The 16,312-nt window shown below is 32.0% G+C and overlaps 1 protein-coding gene across 2 annotated transcripts; it reads right to left on the reverse strand.

Annotated features, from left to right (window-relative positions):
* Positions 1-3,247: 3,247 nt before the first annotated feature.
* LOC115983546 lies at positions 3,248-14,299 on the reverse strand. Of its 2 annotated transcripts, none has more exons than XM_031106249.1 (13): positions 14,100-14,295; positions 12,154-12,354; positions 11,808-11,858; positions 9,248-9,378; positions 9,023-9,139; positions 8,744-8,863; positions 8,165-8,289; positions 6,789-6,955; positions 6,266-6,319; positions 4,440-4,549; positions 3,948-4,061; positions 3,712-3,837; positions 3,248-3,634 (listed from the first exon to the last, which is right to left on the reverse strand). In XM_031106249.1, the coding sequence occupies exons 2-13, from the start codon at positions 12,331-12,333 to the stop codon at positions 3,604-3,606; spliced, it is 1,326 nt and encodes a 441-aa protein (XP_030962109.1). In that variant the 5' UTR covers positions 12,334-12,354; positions 14,100-14,295; the 3' UTR covers positions 3,248-3,603. The 2 variants fall into 2 exon arrangements, with proteins under 2 accessions (XP_030962109.1, XP_030962111.1); XM_031106251.1 differs by having other exon boundaries at positions 3,335-3,631; positions 14,100-14,299.
* Between the last annotated feature and the right edge of the window lie 2,013 nt (positions 14,300-16,312).

A 16,312-nucleotide genomic window follows, 5' to 3' on the forward strand; every position in this document is an offset into this window, starting at 1 on the left:
GTAGGGTTGGTTCTTGATTGGAGCTTCTTCTTTCTAAAGTCAAGTAGGTTTTTGGGGTTGACTTGAACTCGAGTCTAGAGACTCGAGTTCCACCTAGATTTCACGTGGAATTTTTATTCACATCAGCTGTCTCAGAACTCTGGAACTCGAGTTTTTAAAACTTGATTTGCTATTGAACTCAAGTTTTAAAAACTCGAGATGCTAGTTTTCCACTTTCTTTCACAACTTGTCAACTAACAAAATTCTTCTAATAATAAGGTTAAATGAAAAAAAAAAAAAAAAATCCTAAGTTGTGCTTGGAACCAAATTGGTTAATTTTGAGAAGTTGCGAACCTGGCATTACCCCAAACCTCAAGGCTAGTTAGTGAAATTTACCCTAAAATATAATACTCCCTCCGTCCTAATTTATTTGTCCTTTTTGAAAAGTCAAACTTTTAAAGAAAACATCATTTATTGTCTTGTATGCCTTATAATAATGTATAAGTTTACAAAACTACCCTTAAATAAATTTATCAGCTTTTTAAAAATAGTTATTCTTAATGAGGCAACTAAAAAGATGCCCCAATTAAATTGATTTTTTTAAATATTAGTTAGTTTTCTTTTCAAATAGTTTTGAAAATAAAGTAGCGGTATAATAGGAATATTAGTAAACTAATAATTTTTATTTTTAGAAACATGACAATATTTTGGGACATCCCAAAATAGAATAGAGAACAAACAAACTAGAACGGAGGTAGTATGATTTTTTTAGAGTAGAACTACAAAGCCTACAATCACTTCCTTTATTTGACTATTAAGTTGTGTCCCTCCAAATGATGAACATACCACTACTTTAGGCTCTCTACAGTTTCTGTTGATACCCCACCCATATGCATAGCACCACCTATAATCTAGAAAAGAGTAGCTTTTTTTTTTTTTTTTTTAAATTGTAGCTCACTGTGTCAATTCTTATAACAAGTTTGCAGTTTATTACAGAAGTTTATTATCATCCTTAAATTCTACTTTTTCACTTTTCTATTATGGGGAAGACGAATTGTTACTAGTAACTTTGCTTATGGTTGGTAAAGGTTTCTAGTGACCAGGTCTATTCTAGTTGTCTTTTGGCAAAGAAATTCTTAGACTCTCACCAGGAAAAATGCCAATAATTCTTCTTAATATTAGTATCTTGAAATTATTAACTTTCTTGTTTCGTCATTTATGACAATGTTATTTCTTAGTAGTCCATGTATTAAATTGTGGCTGATATTTTGGCCCTTTGCTCTGCATAATTTTCCCTCTTCTTTTTAGTATTACTTTGAATGTGGGATCCGTGATAATGGTGTAGACTCTCTTTTGGGATACATGCCATTGTACCATGATATGTGCACTGCTGCTATGATCACTCAGTTTTGCAGCTTCAAATATTCTGACTTCAACCTCTTTTGGGTGAACACGTTTTTGTCTAGCAATGTTTCTTTGGAAAATGGCATATCAGATAGGATAAGAATCTGTTAGCTGTTAATTTCATTATGTCACATACAGAGTAGTTCAATTGATTGGCATAAAGAAATTTTAACATACATTTGCATTTGGGGTTGAAAGATATATCTTGGTAGCATGATGGAGATTGTCTTAAAATGATATATAAGGCAAGTATGATGAAATGTCTAATTAAAGCTGGTATGTAATAAGAATTGAAATCGGATTGTGTATGATTCTGAGCTTTGCCTTGCAATATTGCAGCATTAGATTCCTTTTTTTCTTAAATTGATGGTGAAAAGTTATCTTGTAAAGCAATCGAGAAACAAAGTAAAACCAGAAAGTGTTCAATATCTTCTTGTTGGATGTCAGAGTAGAGCAACATGAATTTTGGCAAGATATTCAAATTTCTACAAAAACAACCTTGAACTACCATCAAACTTACATTCGTAGTCTTTTTTTCATACAGTATCAAGCATCCTACTAAACTAGAATTGACTAACTATAGATGCTTATTTTGCTGATTAACTTGACTACTAGCATTGGTGAAAGTGGAACAAAACTTCTCTATTTGTAGGAATTAGATGGAAGTAGTGCACAGGATCTCAAAGGAAAACAGTTCTTGAAGGTTTAAAAGCCTACCCTTCTCTGTATTCAGGGGAGTTATTGAGTAAAGACAAAATCAAATGTTAACACAACGAAAATTTTCTTAGCGCAATTACAAATAACAATAGTTGTCAAAGTTGAGTTGAGTTATCAAATAAAATAACTATAAAACTTGGTTATTATATGCAACAAACAATTATTGAAATCAATATTTTTATTACCAATATGACTGTTTGAATGCTTTGTTGTACATAAAAGCTAAAAACTAAATGAATAAGTTAAAGGCAAACGGAAAATAAATTCCTCACTCATTAACATAAGCCTAAAAGTAGATAAGACTATTCATAAAAATATGTTTCCAAATGTGGCATTTATTTGAATCAAATTTGAGCCTCAGTACAGGCTTGAAAATTTTCTTTTTCTGCTGCAAGAATGGCCCATGGTCAAATAACCTAGCAAACATGCATCTTTTTACTTGGAGAGAGAGAGATGGAGAAACTTAAAAGGAGAGGATTCGCTGGCACGAGTGTAAATATATATTCTAGACTAGGTCGAAATGAGATTTGAAGCTTAATATAGTTTCGTATTACTGGTCCCAAGTATGTAAGCGTTTAATTTTAATTTAACCACAAGTCCACTTTTTGTAGGTTGAAAATTTGAAATAGAGTTAAATAGTTTTTTTTTTTTTTTTTTTTTGGGGAGAATAAAGCTGTGATTTCTATTAAAGGAGCAAAATCGACTTGAAATACAATATTAAAGTGTGTAGGAACATTACAACAAATTTTGAACGTGTATGTTCTAAATAGGTATGAATACCATAGCCTGATACTTTTTATTTTTTTGGATATTTTGATAGTTACAATAGTTACAACAATGGAAGACTTGAATCATATACATTTCTATTGAAAATATTCTTTTTGCTAACAACATGTCTCATGTCCAACAACTTATTGTGGGCCATTAATATTGTTATTTTTTATTTTTTTTTTATTTTAAATAAAGTTTTAACCTATGGCGTCCGTTTTTTATAATTGTGCTCATTATCATCAGTCCAAAACCCCAATCAATTTCTAAGACATTAATATTGTTAGTTGATACAATGGCATTCTCCAATATCTCCATCTCCATTACTTGGCCTTGAATTTGAAAGTGTGAAACAATATATGAAAACTTGGAACCATCATATTTGAGAATAGGGCATCTTATCCCAGAGTATGTGCCTTTATTTAGATTCTTTCTATTTTGGAAAATTTTATCCAAACTGGATCCATTAAGTCATTGACAATCCTGTTTCACATTTAAGTAATATATAATCTATATTACAAGAATTGGATCAAAGAGCGTCCAATAAATTGATTAGAACTAAAATCCATCCAATCAAAAGAGGATTCTTTATTTGTCTTCCCCTGTGCTTTTTGCAGAAATAAAATTGCTGAGAGATATGTCACTAAATTGTTTCTATAAAACCAATCATTCATCTATAATGATGTTCACTCTTGTTTGGTTTTTGTACAAGGACAGACCACAGATGATCATCTCTTACAGAATGGAGCAGTTCCCTTGATCTCTACTGAGAAAAAGAAAAATTCATGTGTCATAAGAACTGAAAATTCTCTGATTTCAATTTAGAAGTGAGAAGATGCATACTTCTTTATGTCCTCATAATTGCCCAATGCTTGCATGAATTTAAGCCAAAGTGGACCTGTTTCCTGAAGATTCACATTCTTTGGCCCTGAAATGTAAGCCTGAACAACAAACTGTGGAGTCCTTTCCCTATTTACAACCATTGAATGAGAAATGAGTTGCTAGTTGCTTAGGAAATATTATTGCAGACAACAAATCTCACACAGCTAAATGAAACTTTTTGTAGTCAGAAGGCTTACCTCCCTTCATATTCTGATAACCAAACCAAATAGGCTGCACCAAAGTACATAGACACGAACGGCTTGGTTAGATCATCAGCTGAATCAACTCTATAAGCCCTGTAGCCCAATTCCCTATACACAAGAAGAAGTTCAAGAAATGCAGACATTTGTTTAAAATATATATATCACAAACGGCTTTGTTTCTTCTGACAATCACAAGATTTTTTTTTTTTTTTTAAGTCTATCTTTGACAGTCATTTGAAATGCAGGCATACTAGGTTCAAATTACATGGCCTAATTGCATTGATTAGTCAATATCAATCTAGTAAACACTCCACTTGCATGGATGAACTTAGTCAATACAGACGCTAAACAAGGTTAAAATCAAATTAATTCATATTGATAAGATGTCCCAACACCCCCAAAAGGAGCCAAAGTAATCAAATTTCTTGTTAAGATTGGCCAAAAGGTGAAAGTAAATCAGATGCTAAGTATGTTTATGTCACATACATGTAAAGCCAGAAAGCTGTCGAATAGTCAATTCCCATTATTCCAGTACGTGGTCCAACTCCATTTACAAAACGCAGGCTAACAACTTCCGCAAGAGCACAAAGACATGTCTGTACAGAAAGTTAAGTTTCAGGAAAAAACGAATTACCAAAAAAAAAAAAAAATGTACAATAAGCAGAAGAATGGTACGGAAGACATAAAAAGTTGGGATAAAAATTTAAAATATATATATCCAGGAAACTGATACACCAAACCAAAATGCCAGATAGCTTAATTATGTTCTTGGTTCCCTAGCTCCAGGGAATCTCCAAATTTTGTTTAAAGAAAGGAATATTAATATTAAAGTTCTCCACATCATAGAAACCCAGAAAAATCAATGACCTCAACTTGGAAACTGCTAGGTCAAGCCTGAAAGATCACAGATCCAACAGATGACTTTGCAACATGCAGCATTGGTTGGGGAAAACTAATACAGTATAAATTTACAGTTTTTTTTTCTTGCCCCATCCTACTGCCGATATAGAGTAACACTTCAAGATTTACCATTGTCAAGAAAAATCCTTCAAAAAATACTCTAGCAATATAGTAGAATGCAATTAAAAAATCACCACAGGATACAGTGAATGGGAAGATTGATGCTTGATTTATAAGAAATAAGGAAATATTATATGCTTGCACAATATACAAACAGAAAACTTGAAGTGAGAGCTTGAAAGGGAAAGTGCATTTTCAATTTTACAGTAAATGAAGAATTTCATGAAAAACATGAATACAAATTATTAAATTATCCAAAAAGAAATGAAAATGTTTATTTGGCATATTATCTTAAACTCTATAGTTTATGGTATGCAACAAGCCAACAATTTGATGAACCTACATTGCACAATGTCACACATGATAAGGGCTAGACATGACCGTAACATACCTATTCTCAAAAATAAAATAAATAAAAAAACTGCCATGACCCGACATGCCAACAACAAAAATCCCTTTAAGGTGAGGGGGGCATGAACCTAACTTATAAGTTGCAATGTAATGAAAAACTAAAGAGACTTGTTTGTAACAAGAACAAATTGAAACATCACACACCACCCCACATCACAATTCACAAGGACTTGAAATATCTCTAACAGGCTAAAACTAAAATAATTAAGAGAAAGAAAAAGATCACGGAAATAACTTAGACACAGCATTCTAGAGTGTGTGCATGATGGTCTGCATATGCACATTTTATGCATATTACAAAAAAAAAAAAAAATTAAAAAAACTATATTGGAGTTTTTGCCCCTACAATCTTGTTTTGGAACACTCTCAAACTAAAATATATTGTCAAGAACTCTCATCAATAAGAACACCACTACTACTGGTAAAACTAAATTTTCTACATTATGTCATACACATTTTGAGTATGTTAGGTATGTGTCTGCATCTCGTGTATAAAAGTTCCCTCTGTATACCACAGTGAGGCACTGCGTCATTCCTCAAATTAGGATTTTCTTTTTCTTTTTCATGCTGGACACTCTCATCTATGTTAAATATGCAGCTGTTTCTAAACTTTTCTCAACCAAAAAAAGAAAAAAAAAAAAATGCTGCAGTATCTTACATGTATCTGAAACAGCCATTCTCTGAATATAGGGCAGAATAAGTGAAGACTAATATATATATATATATATATGTATCAAGGAGAATTTTCAATTAAGAAAAGCAAAAATATAAACAAATTATAGTAATGAAAAAAAAAGGTACTACAATGATCGTGATTATAAAGTCACATAACACCATCTCTTACAAGATCCACAGAATTTTTCTAGTAAGTGCATACTTACAGGTTTCATATGTTTTGTGAGGAAGTGTTTGGTCAAAGTGATTTCTGCAACTGCCTGCAAGAAAATTTCAATATCACTGAGGGTGACATGTTACATTCATATAAGTTTTGATTGTGGAACAGCAATATAAGAATTACGGGTATGATTAAGATATTAAACTGAGCCATTATCATTATCTACATCTTATCTTAAAATTAAAATTAAAATGCAAATCAGTATAACTTCCCACGTTTTAGCAATACATAATAACTATATTAAGATCAAATGAACTTTATATTTTTGATAAATTCAATACTTTAATGCCCCACTCAGTTACGAACTTTATATATAAAGTCATTCATCAAATCCATCCCATCTATTTCATGAAAAGTAGAATATAAATGTGTTTACTTATAATTATTAAGCAATTTAGCAAACAAAATCAGAATGTGGTAGGTTAAGTATGAAGAAATTCTTAACAAATATGCATTATTGACCTAATAATTAACAAACTTTAGGAATGTTCACTCTAATGGATTCTTACCTTTAGTTCCACCCGTGAAAGATAGGGTCTCTTTTTGTTATCATGGGAAAAGCGCACTTTTCCCCGTATCTCTCCCGATTTAGTCCACTCTTTCAGGACCTCAGGATGGCTCCACAATTCTTCCATGTCTTCTGGAGAAGCTTTGGTGTCCCAATATGAGTATACACCTGCTTCCTCATCAGAGACACAAAGGAGATTGTCCATTTTAGTAACAAAAATAAAAATGAAAGTATAAATGAAAAAAAAAAAATCCAAATATAGAGGAATCCTAGCAAGACTAGGAAGTTAATGACAAAATCTGCATGATTTGAAGTTGAAAAAATGTAAGGACAACTAAAGAAGCATTAATGATTAAACGTTAGAACACACTAAATATTTTTTAAAGGGTGCATTGGTCATCCAGGTCATTTGTATTTGTTATGATTTCAGAGATAATTTTGTTTTTACAATGAAAAATTCTAATCCGTATGAGCATAATTTGTACCAAAGAAGTATTAGTATAATTTGATCTTTAGCAGTCATCTAGCATGTTCTGTTTTGTAAATAGCATCTTTTACTTTATTTGCACTGCATCACTGATCAAAGAATAATAAATACGCACACTAGAACAAGTCAGCTAGCATCGTATTAATGCTTCTTGATTTACTTTACTCTAAAAATTATAGAAACCTCCTTTTTTATCTTTATGTATTCCCATTAAAAGCAGTAAATTGGGAAGTTTATAAAATTACAAAGGAAGTAAAAATGCTAACTTTATTGATATAGAAGTATAAGGTTTAAACAGTGATAGGTAGATTCAAATGTTAAGAACTCTGCAAAATATTGATTATGTTGTTACTAATGACAAGACAAGGAATGGCAGACAATGAGCTTTAGCGCAAACAGCAATTCCTCCCCAATAAGAATGGGGTACAACACAAGATCATGGTTTCTTGATCCATTTCATTTTTCTGTAAATTACCAACCATAAGAAAAAAGCGACAGCACTTTGCTTCACCATCTCCGTAGTTCTTTTGAATTATGACCCATCTTAATATATATATATATATATATATATATATAAAAAATTACAAAAATAGAGTAAAATGTTAAGAACTCAATGATCATAACATGATCAAATAAGCAATTTGAAAGAAAATTGCCTCAAATTCCTATTTTGATTTTCTTTAAGTGGAAGGAAAGTCTACTCCTTATAAAAGAAGTAATTTGGTATTGTATTCATAGAATGGAGAGATGTCTGATACCACTCAAACAATGCACGTTGACAGTTTCAGCTCATATGATACCACTCAAACAATGCATGTTGACAGTTTCAGCTCATAGATAACTATACAAAAGCCGTGCATGAAAAATAAAGTAACTGGATAAAGGACAACCTGTGGGCTTTGAATTGGGTGGAGGGGAAGAAGCATATGGAGGTGAAGCAGTAGCAGAACCAGGTGGAGGTGTAGGAGCAGCAGAAGCAGAAGCAGAAACATCTCGACCATCTTCAAAAAATTTTCTGAAAAAAGATATGATAAAAAAGCAATCAGTTTCAGATAACTCAGAGTTTATTAAAGTGATCTTACAAGACACTGATTTTTCATAAAAGTATTCTACTTTGCAGTAATGCAGTTACATGTGTAGCAATTATAAATATTGAGCATGACATTCCTTAGCACCATGCCACATGCTAACTCACATTTTTTCCGCAATAACTAGATATTAGTGTTATGAATAAATAAATGAAGACAAAACAAAGCTTTTACCCACTCATTGAGAGAAAGGAAAGATAGGAAATGTTCAATCATATCCAGAAAATTTTCATTACTTATTCATCAAACATACCACATACCCACATCCTGGTGATGCACACAACATATTTCCACTGGTCCTCTTATCGGTGATCTAAATATTTTTCAAAATGATAGGCTTGTCATAAATACAAATCATCATAATGAAGAGCAAACAACCACCTGGATGGAAGACTTTCTTTGACACAAAGATACCGTTTCCAATATGGCAAAGTTGACTTATGAGTTGCCTTTTTCGTACCACCTTTATATGCCCTAATTATGAACTCTTCAGTTCTCTCTCTGCAGATAGGAAGCATTAATATCTTATCACTCAAGAAACTCAATATGGTAATCAAGTCAACTATTGCTATTAAATGTCATTTGCACACAAACGGATATATTAGGAGCCACAAACATGAAAGGAAGATGGATCAACCAGACCAATATTTGGTAACTTACTTTTGGTCATAATTTGATAGCCATTTCATGTAGGCAGCACCAAGATATACGCTTACAAAAGGCCAGTACAGAAGCTCTGGATTCCTTACCACTTCATACGACCTGTAACCCAACTCACTGCAAGCAAGTTGCAGTTTCACCCAACCAAAATAATATTAAAAGTGCATAAACAAATATTGTCAACCTTTACACATTTGAAAGAGGATCAGGACATGCAGTTAGTACTTGAACAGCCACTTTGCAGATTCTATTGAAAGTTGCATGATCCCTATGGTAGGCTCCTTATTCTTTTTGTCAGACCGAACAGCAAGAGGCTGTCTGTCGCTTTCAAGTTCAGCAATAGCACATATCATGTCCTGTAACAAGGAAAGGATAGTCAAACATGGAAAACTCAAATCGAATTGCAACTAACACTTACTCGGTAATTTTGAAAAAAAAAATTGCTTCATTTGTCAATTCACGCAAAAGTTACACTCTACTTCAAAGCCATAGATGGAATCAAAAGCAAATTTTTAAGTTTTTGAATTGCACTGCCTGCTTTTGAATTACATAGTGTTTAAGCTTTTCCACTTCTCACTAATGACATTTAAGAGGAAATCCAAAATAAGCCTTGATAATCATGGTTAGAAATATGGCATTAAGTGAAAAGGAGCACAAACTTATGTACTCAAGATTCTTTCATTGTTCTCAACTATAGTATATATATCAGAAAATTAGAGTCATTACTAACATTACAATAGAAGTCAATGATTCAATTTGAATTATATGTTTCTGTAAAAAAGGAAGTCAAAGAAAAGTTCCTTGGAAGACTAGATGGACATCATTGGGCCCAAGTGTGGTCAAGCTGATTGGTGCTTTAACTGGAACATACATTCTCACTTTTGTCACATAATCAGCTCAAAGTTATGAACAACCTGTGTTAGCCACATATGACATGGGCATGCACAGGTGTTAGGCATGCATATTGTAGGAAGGTACGAATACCTAACTCCAACTAACATAGAATCTTACCAGCTACACGTGTGTGTGCAAGCATGTGTCTATGCTTTGCTTTCAATAAACTTAGCCAAAAATTACTTCCAAAAGGACCAGGAAGAGGCCCAAATGCACTTCTGCTGAATACATGTTTGCACTCTCATTTATATTTGCTTTATGTGAAAGATGCATTAGATTGGCTCCAACCTCAAATTTCGCAAAGTTCAAGTATTAGAATCCTTATTTTCATTTCAATTTGAGGATGAAAATTTGATCACCAATGTCTGGTAATGATGAGTATTTTATTAGTCATTTGTATCTTCTTTACGGGACTAAACCATCAAAATTATATTCTCCATCAACATTCTCTTACTTAAGCAGGTCTTTGATGAAGCATTCAATAAAGATACCATAAATCATTCTCAAATTTGATTCTTCTTCACTAAGACAGCCATGACATAGATTCTAAAAGGCAAAGGCTTTAGAAATAAAGTTGATTCATGTTGCTAATTCTGTCAACTTCAAACCTCCCAAAACAAAATTATGGATAATTACACACAAGTAGGTGACCAGTGATAATGGAACAAAAGGAATGCAGAGAACTTTGATCCACAAGCCAAGCCAGGAGAGCAGTTAACTTAGAACTTTAAAAACATAGTTTCATCATAATTCCTGGAAGTATGCTAGACTAGCACTGTTCGATCTTCGCCATGGTGATAGCAAAGGCATTTTAAGATGAGTAATTACCTAACATAAATTTGTTAAAGACAGCTATTTTTCCCCAATCAGATGTCAAGAACTTCGAAGATGATATATTTATACATATGCTTAGTCAAGAGGGACAAAATAAGAATAGGTTATGGAAATGACCGTGAGAGAAGAAAAAGAGACTATACATGGATATATCGCATAGACTTAGATATGTGACAAAAGTAAATTGTCATTGATATTGGCCAAAGGTGAATTATAATTATAAAGCTAACAGAAATAAGTAAACAAATGAAAAATAAGAGACTGAAAACAAGGGAAGCCCAATAGGACATAAACAAGTTTAGTAAAAGTTCACTTGTCACAACTTAAGTGATGACAAGATATCGAAAGAACATAAAAGAAGAATATAATCCTGTTTTCTGATCATCTACAAAAATCTAAGAAAATATAGGTGCATTTGGTAGTAATTCATTTTCATAATGATGCAAATGGTGCCAAGAATCTTGTAGTTTAACTAACACTTCCTAAAGTTTCCAATAGAGATTTTTAAGTTCCAAATTCCCCCTCCCCCAACTATTAAACTGTCAAAAATATTATGATGCAAGTGATAACAGATACCAACCAATCAACCATTCATCCTAAGGCCAAACACATATCACAAATGAATACCATTAAAGCACTTTAGTAATGCATCAACCAATCTTAAGGGCAGGAAAGTAGAAACTGAAAAGAAGAGAGATCATTTGCAGACATTAAATCCACACTATGAATAGTTTGCAGCAAATACTAAGCTTTTAGACAAAAAGTTCCCCTGCTTAATCAGTTGACCATTATTTATGGCTTCATAATCTGTTTAGTTTCTATAATCCTGAAACCATCTCCCACGGTGTTTTCTGTAAAACACTGCACTTTTCTTTTGAACAAATGAGAATAGATGCCAATTTAAAGATCCAAACAATGATTTTAAACATTTAAATGCACATGCACACACGCGCACACACACACACATTCAGATATATATTCAAGTCCAACTGATGATTTAGCATTTAAACAGAAGTAACTCTTTGAGTAGGGTGACATTTTTGAAAAGAAGATGTACCAGATCTATCTGTGAATTGAAATGCCTGGAGGTAATAATCTCAGCCACAGCCTAGAAAAATATCATAACAAATTAAAATTAGATAACAAATATTAATGTTGCATCTAAACATATCACAATGAAGATCAAGAAATATCAACTTAAACTTATCGCATGACCTTTTTTTCCTGAAATATTGGAGGGTTATCATTTCAAGATGAAATTAAGCTTTCAGAAAACCAAAATATAATTTTGAACCAAGTCAAATCCAAAAGTAAGAATAATATAATTATAGAACATATGTTACTTTAAAAGATGACTAACAGTTACTATGATTTTCTCCATAAAAGAAAGAAATTTGGTTAACCTTCATCTCGATCTGTGTCAAAAAAGGTTGTCCGTCTGGATCACGTGATAGGTGAACTTTCTGGTCTCTAGACTCTCCAGCATCTAACCATTCATTGCTTACTTCAGGAATATTCCACATTGCTTCCATGTCGGAAGGGTCAATGCAATCATCCCAATATTTGAAGCTGACAGCCATCATAGCAATACTATGGAATTTTTCCTAAAACATATGACAATGAAAACAAGAGCAATTCAGTGTGCAGTAATGCACAAAGTATTAACAAAATGTATAATATGTGTTTGTATGTGTGCATTACATAAACGAAGGTGAAAGACATATGTGCAAGAAAATAAATAAAAAATAAAAAATAAACCATAATTCCTTCAAATCCACACCTCTAAAAATACAGGTTAATAATTACTAACATAAGTCTGAAGCTTCCCATTAGGTAGTTATTTGTAAGTGGCCCTTAAAATTATTTGCTATCAATGGACCACCAAAAAATGCTCTAAGATAACTTTTAACAACATTAAAAAGGTTGGATAGAATGTGTAATTCTGCCATTAGGTTGTTAAGTACCTCCAAATTTCCACGGATGTGGAAGCTCATACCAGCTCCAAATTCATGAACGTTCATTAAATTACCTTGACCCTTATTTAGTTCTAGGAAAGAAGAAAGAAAGGGAAATTTTTGCATAAAAAGATAAATCCATTTTCAAATTTCTCCTTCTTCTACCATATTCTTTTAAGAGCAAAAACACTAAGAAGAAAATTGAATACAGATAAACATAAAGCAATCAGGACTTGTCATGTAACAAAAGGATCCTAAAATTAAATTGACAAAGCCAGATGACCACTTAGAAGAAAGATGTATAAACAACACACTTTCTTTAGGATTGAGAGCACAATACAGGCATAGTAATGAGGAGACAAATCCCAAATAAGCAAATCATTACCCACAAGCAGACCTTCTACTAGACAGAGAGCAGGAGCTGCATTTAGATATACTGCAAGCTGAAATCATAACTTTGAACTCTAAATTATTTAATGAAATTTCTGTTTTCCATATAATTTTCTGGGAACCAATATTGATAAATGAAATTCCTCCTTTTTTAGCATATGCGTGTTGGTGTCAACTTCTTTGAAAATCTCTCCAACAGAGAAAATGCCATTCAAAAATGAGAAATTATTCAAGAAGAACCATTATTATTAGTTCACCTCTCCTGGTAGCAGAGGCCCCAAATCCAAATCTATTTGCATTGTTGTACCAACATATTTGAAATTCTCTCTAAATTCCAAACACCCAAACTCCACAACCAATAAATCATGAATTTCAGGTTCCACAAAATCCAGTCCAAATTAAACCCATTTCCCATACACATTCATGCCATGCCTCCATTTGTTCAATCCGCTCATCCCTAACACTAAATTCTGAAAGCCAAATCAAACACCTCCCCCTATTGATCTCCCCTCCCATAACCTTTATCATTGCAAATGACACAAAACGTCATACCCAATGCACAAAACTCCCACCTCTATGTGGTTTGGGAAAGGCAGTGGTAGGCAACCTTATCCTCAATTTTTTGGAGATTCCGAGATTCGAACCCACAACATGTTGCTTTGGATGGAAGGCACTTGTCATCACATCAAGGCCCAGCCTCATGCAAATGACACAATGTCAAAAATAAATCACACCCAAAGTAAATACAACATATTTTCATATGCAATCAAGAAAACAAACATTTTACACAAAATACCAAACGAAGCAACCCCATTGGCTCACACAAAAGACACAGATAAAACAAACCCCAAAAGTGTACAACATGGTTGCATCCCATTATGTTAATACCAAAAACTTTGAAACCCAAAAAAAAAAAAAAAAAAAAAAAAAAAAAGCAATAACATTAACATCCCAGATACACAAACACAAAGAAATGGAGGAGAAAAGAGGAAGAGGGGGATTACCGGAAGGGACTACAATGGGTAGGAGGAAAAGGTTTTCCTCCTAAGCAGCTTGGTTATGAAGAAAACGACAATGAGAATGAAAAACAACAATGACTAAGAAAAGAATGAAGAGAAATGAAAAAAATGGGTATTTTGTGGATGGGGCACTTGAGGTTGATGGTGGACCATTGTTGTTGCTTGCCGGGAATGTTGGTGAAAAAGGACCGTTAGTTGCAGAGGTTGTCAGAGTGTGACACTTGGCTCGCCATGCTGTCCAGTCTTAGATTGTAAGGCAATTTTTTTTTTTTTTTAGATGAAAGATAGAATGTAAGGCAAATTTGGACATTGATGGTTTTTTTTTTTTTTTCTTTTTTTAAAATAAATTTGTTGATACATAATGTTCGAGAATGTTCCTAAAAAAAATTAAATGAATTAATTAAATACAATAAAATTATGAACACACAAAAAAAAAAAAATATAATTTTAATATATTTTTTTAAGAGGATTGTTTGTATGGTGGTAGGCAAATTTGGACAGTGATTCAATCTTCTTCTTCTTTTTCTTTTTTAAAATAAATTTTTTGATATTTTAAATGTTGGAGTATTTAAATATTATAAATAATTTAAATGTTCCTAAAAAATAAATGAATTAATCAAATACAACAAAATTAGGATCACAACAAAAATTCACAAAAATTTCGAAACATCCTTCAATTTGCATACAACCTCACCACCTGGACTGGGAACAATCAGCAATTTCAATTTTTTATTTTAAGGCATCATGTATGAGGTGGTAGTCAAATTTGAAAGTATTGTGAAATTGTGATGAATTTTTGTTGTGACTATAGAAGGACTTAATTCAATAATAAATTGGTAAATTACATGTGAAGAAGTGAGAATTTCAAGTGGTAATTGAGTTTAAGTGAGAAATTAATATTTTAGTAAAAAGTTGAATGGAAGAGAGAATAAATTTATAAGCGATTGAAATTACTACTTGCCTATAAAATACCCTAAAATCTCATATTTGGGCCATCCAAATATATGGTGTGATGCATATGATTGCAAACTAATAATATAATTGATAGTGGTGATAGATGAGGCTCGAATTCAAGAAAATTGAGTTAGTTACATATGGTCAAAGACTTTTAAAATATATACAAATAGTCAATTTTGTTAAATTAAATATATTTCAAATCATCATCTCAAAAAAAAAAAAAATATATATATATATATATATATTTCAAATCAGATATTTGAGGCCTCAATTAAGTCAACATACAGATCAACAATTTTGACCAATCGCCTATAATGTTTCTACACAAAGTTTTGAACACAAGACTCCTAAAAATTCTGCTATTGTATTTTTTAGATATGATAAAATAGATTCTTACCACCCCATGAAGATCACTATTTATCATTAAATTAAAACATTAATCGCATTTTCTGTGTTGATCTGTATTGCAATATTATTCAATACAGCTGAACAATAGGGAAGATTACAAAACGTGTTTTTAGGAATTTTTCCTAGTCAAGTTTGTTTGTTTGTTTGTTTTTTTAGTTATAAAAAGTGACAAAGAAACATTCAAGTCTAAACTATTTACAGTTAGAAGAATTAAGCGATGTTACTGAAGCACAAAATTCTTAGCTTCTTGGCTAAGGTTTTAGTAATTGGAATTAATCATGTTCTTATCTTTACCATCATTTAAGCTAACTAATTATATTGAAATCATAATAATTCATAAAAAGTAGACCCTGACAACATGTACTACTTTCTAAATCATCTTACTGAATGTAGACTTAAAATCTAAGAAACAAAGATGATAAGCTAAAAATAATAACAATAATAATAAAAGGTGTCTTTCTGATATGCTATAGACTTGTAGTCTAAAATTTTAGCAAAAAAATAGACTTGTAGTCTCAAAGAAGTTTTTTTTTTTTTCTTTGAGAATCTAGTCTCAAAGAAGTTAATAGGGAACTTCTCAAATGTTACAGTATTAGCTACCAATTAGAAACATTTACCATTTCATATTTCATCCTTACGAAAGAGAACAAGTCAACATAAAGCCTTACTCTTTATTTATTTTTTGATTGAAACATAATTCCTAACTCGAAATTACAAAATCGAAACCAAATTTGCTGTACAATTTTATTTTATTTTCATTTTCATTCAAATTATAAAGAAAACAAGTATATAACCTTTTTTCCCTCTTTCTTCTAAGTTTATTTTTGTTAATA

Source organism: Quercus lobata, chromosome 4, assembly GCF_001633185.2.
Source record: "Quercus lobata isolate SW786 chromosome 4, ValleyOak3.0 Primary Assembly, whole genome shotgun sequence".
In the NCBI taxonomy this organism is placed as follows: domain Eukaryota; kingdom Viridiplantae; phylum Streptophyta; class Magnoliopsida; order Fagales; family Fagaceae; genus Quercus; species Quercus lobata.

What these genes read in the sequence shown, in the direction of transcription:
- LOC115983546 (XM_031106249.1), bottom strand. Translation starts at nt 12,333, where the DNA reads ATGATGGCTGTCAGCTTCAAATATTGGGATGATTGCATTGACCCTTCC. An exon ending in TGACACAGATCGAGATGAAG is followed by an intron (nt 11,859 to 12,153) that starts GTTAACCAAATT and finishes ATATTTTTCTAG; the next exon opens with GCTGTGGCTGAGATTATTAC. An exon ending in ACCCAATTCAAAGCCCACAG is followed by an intron (nt 6,956 to 8,164) that starts GTTGTCCTTTAT and finishes ATGAGGAAGCAG; the next exon opens with GTGTATACTCATATTGGGAC.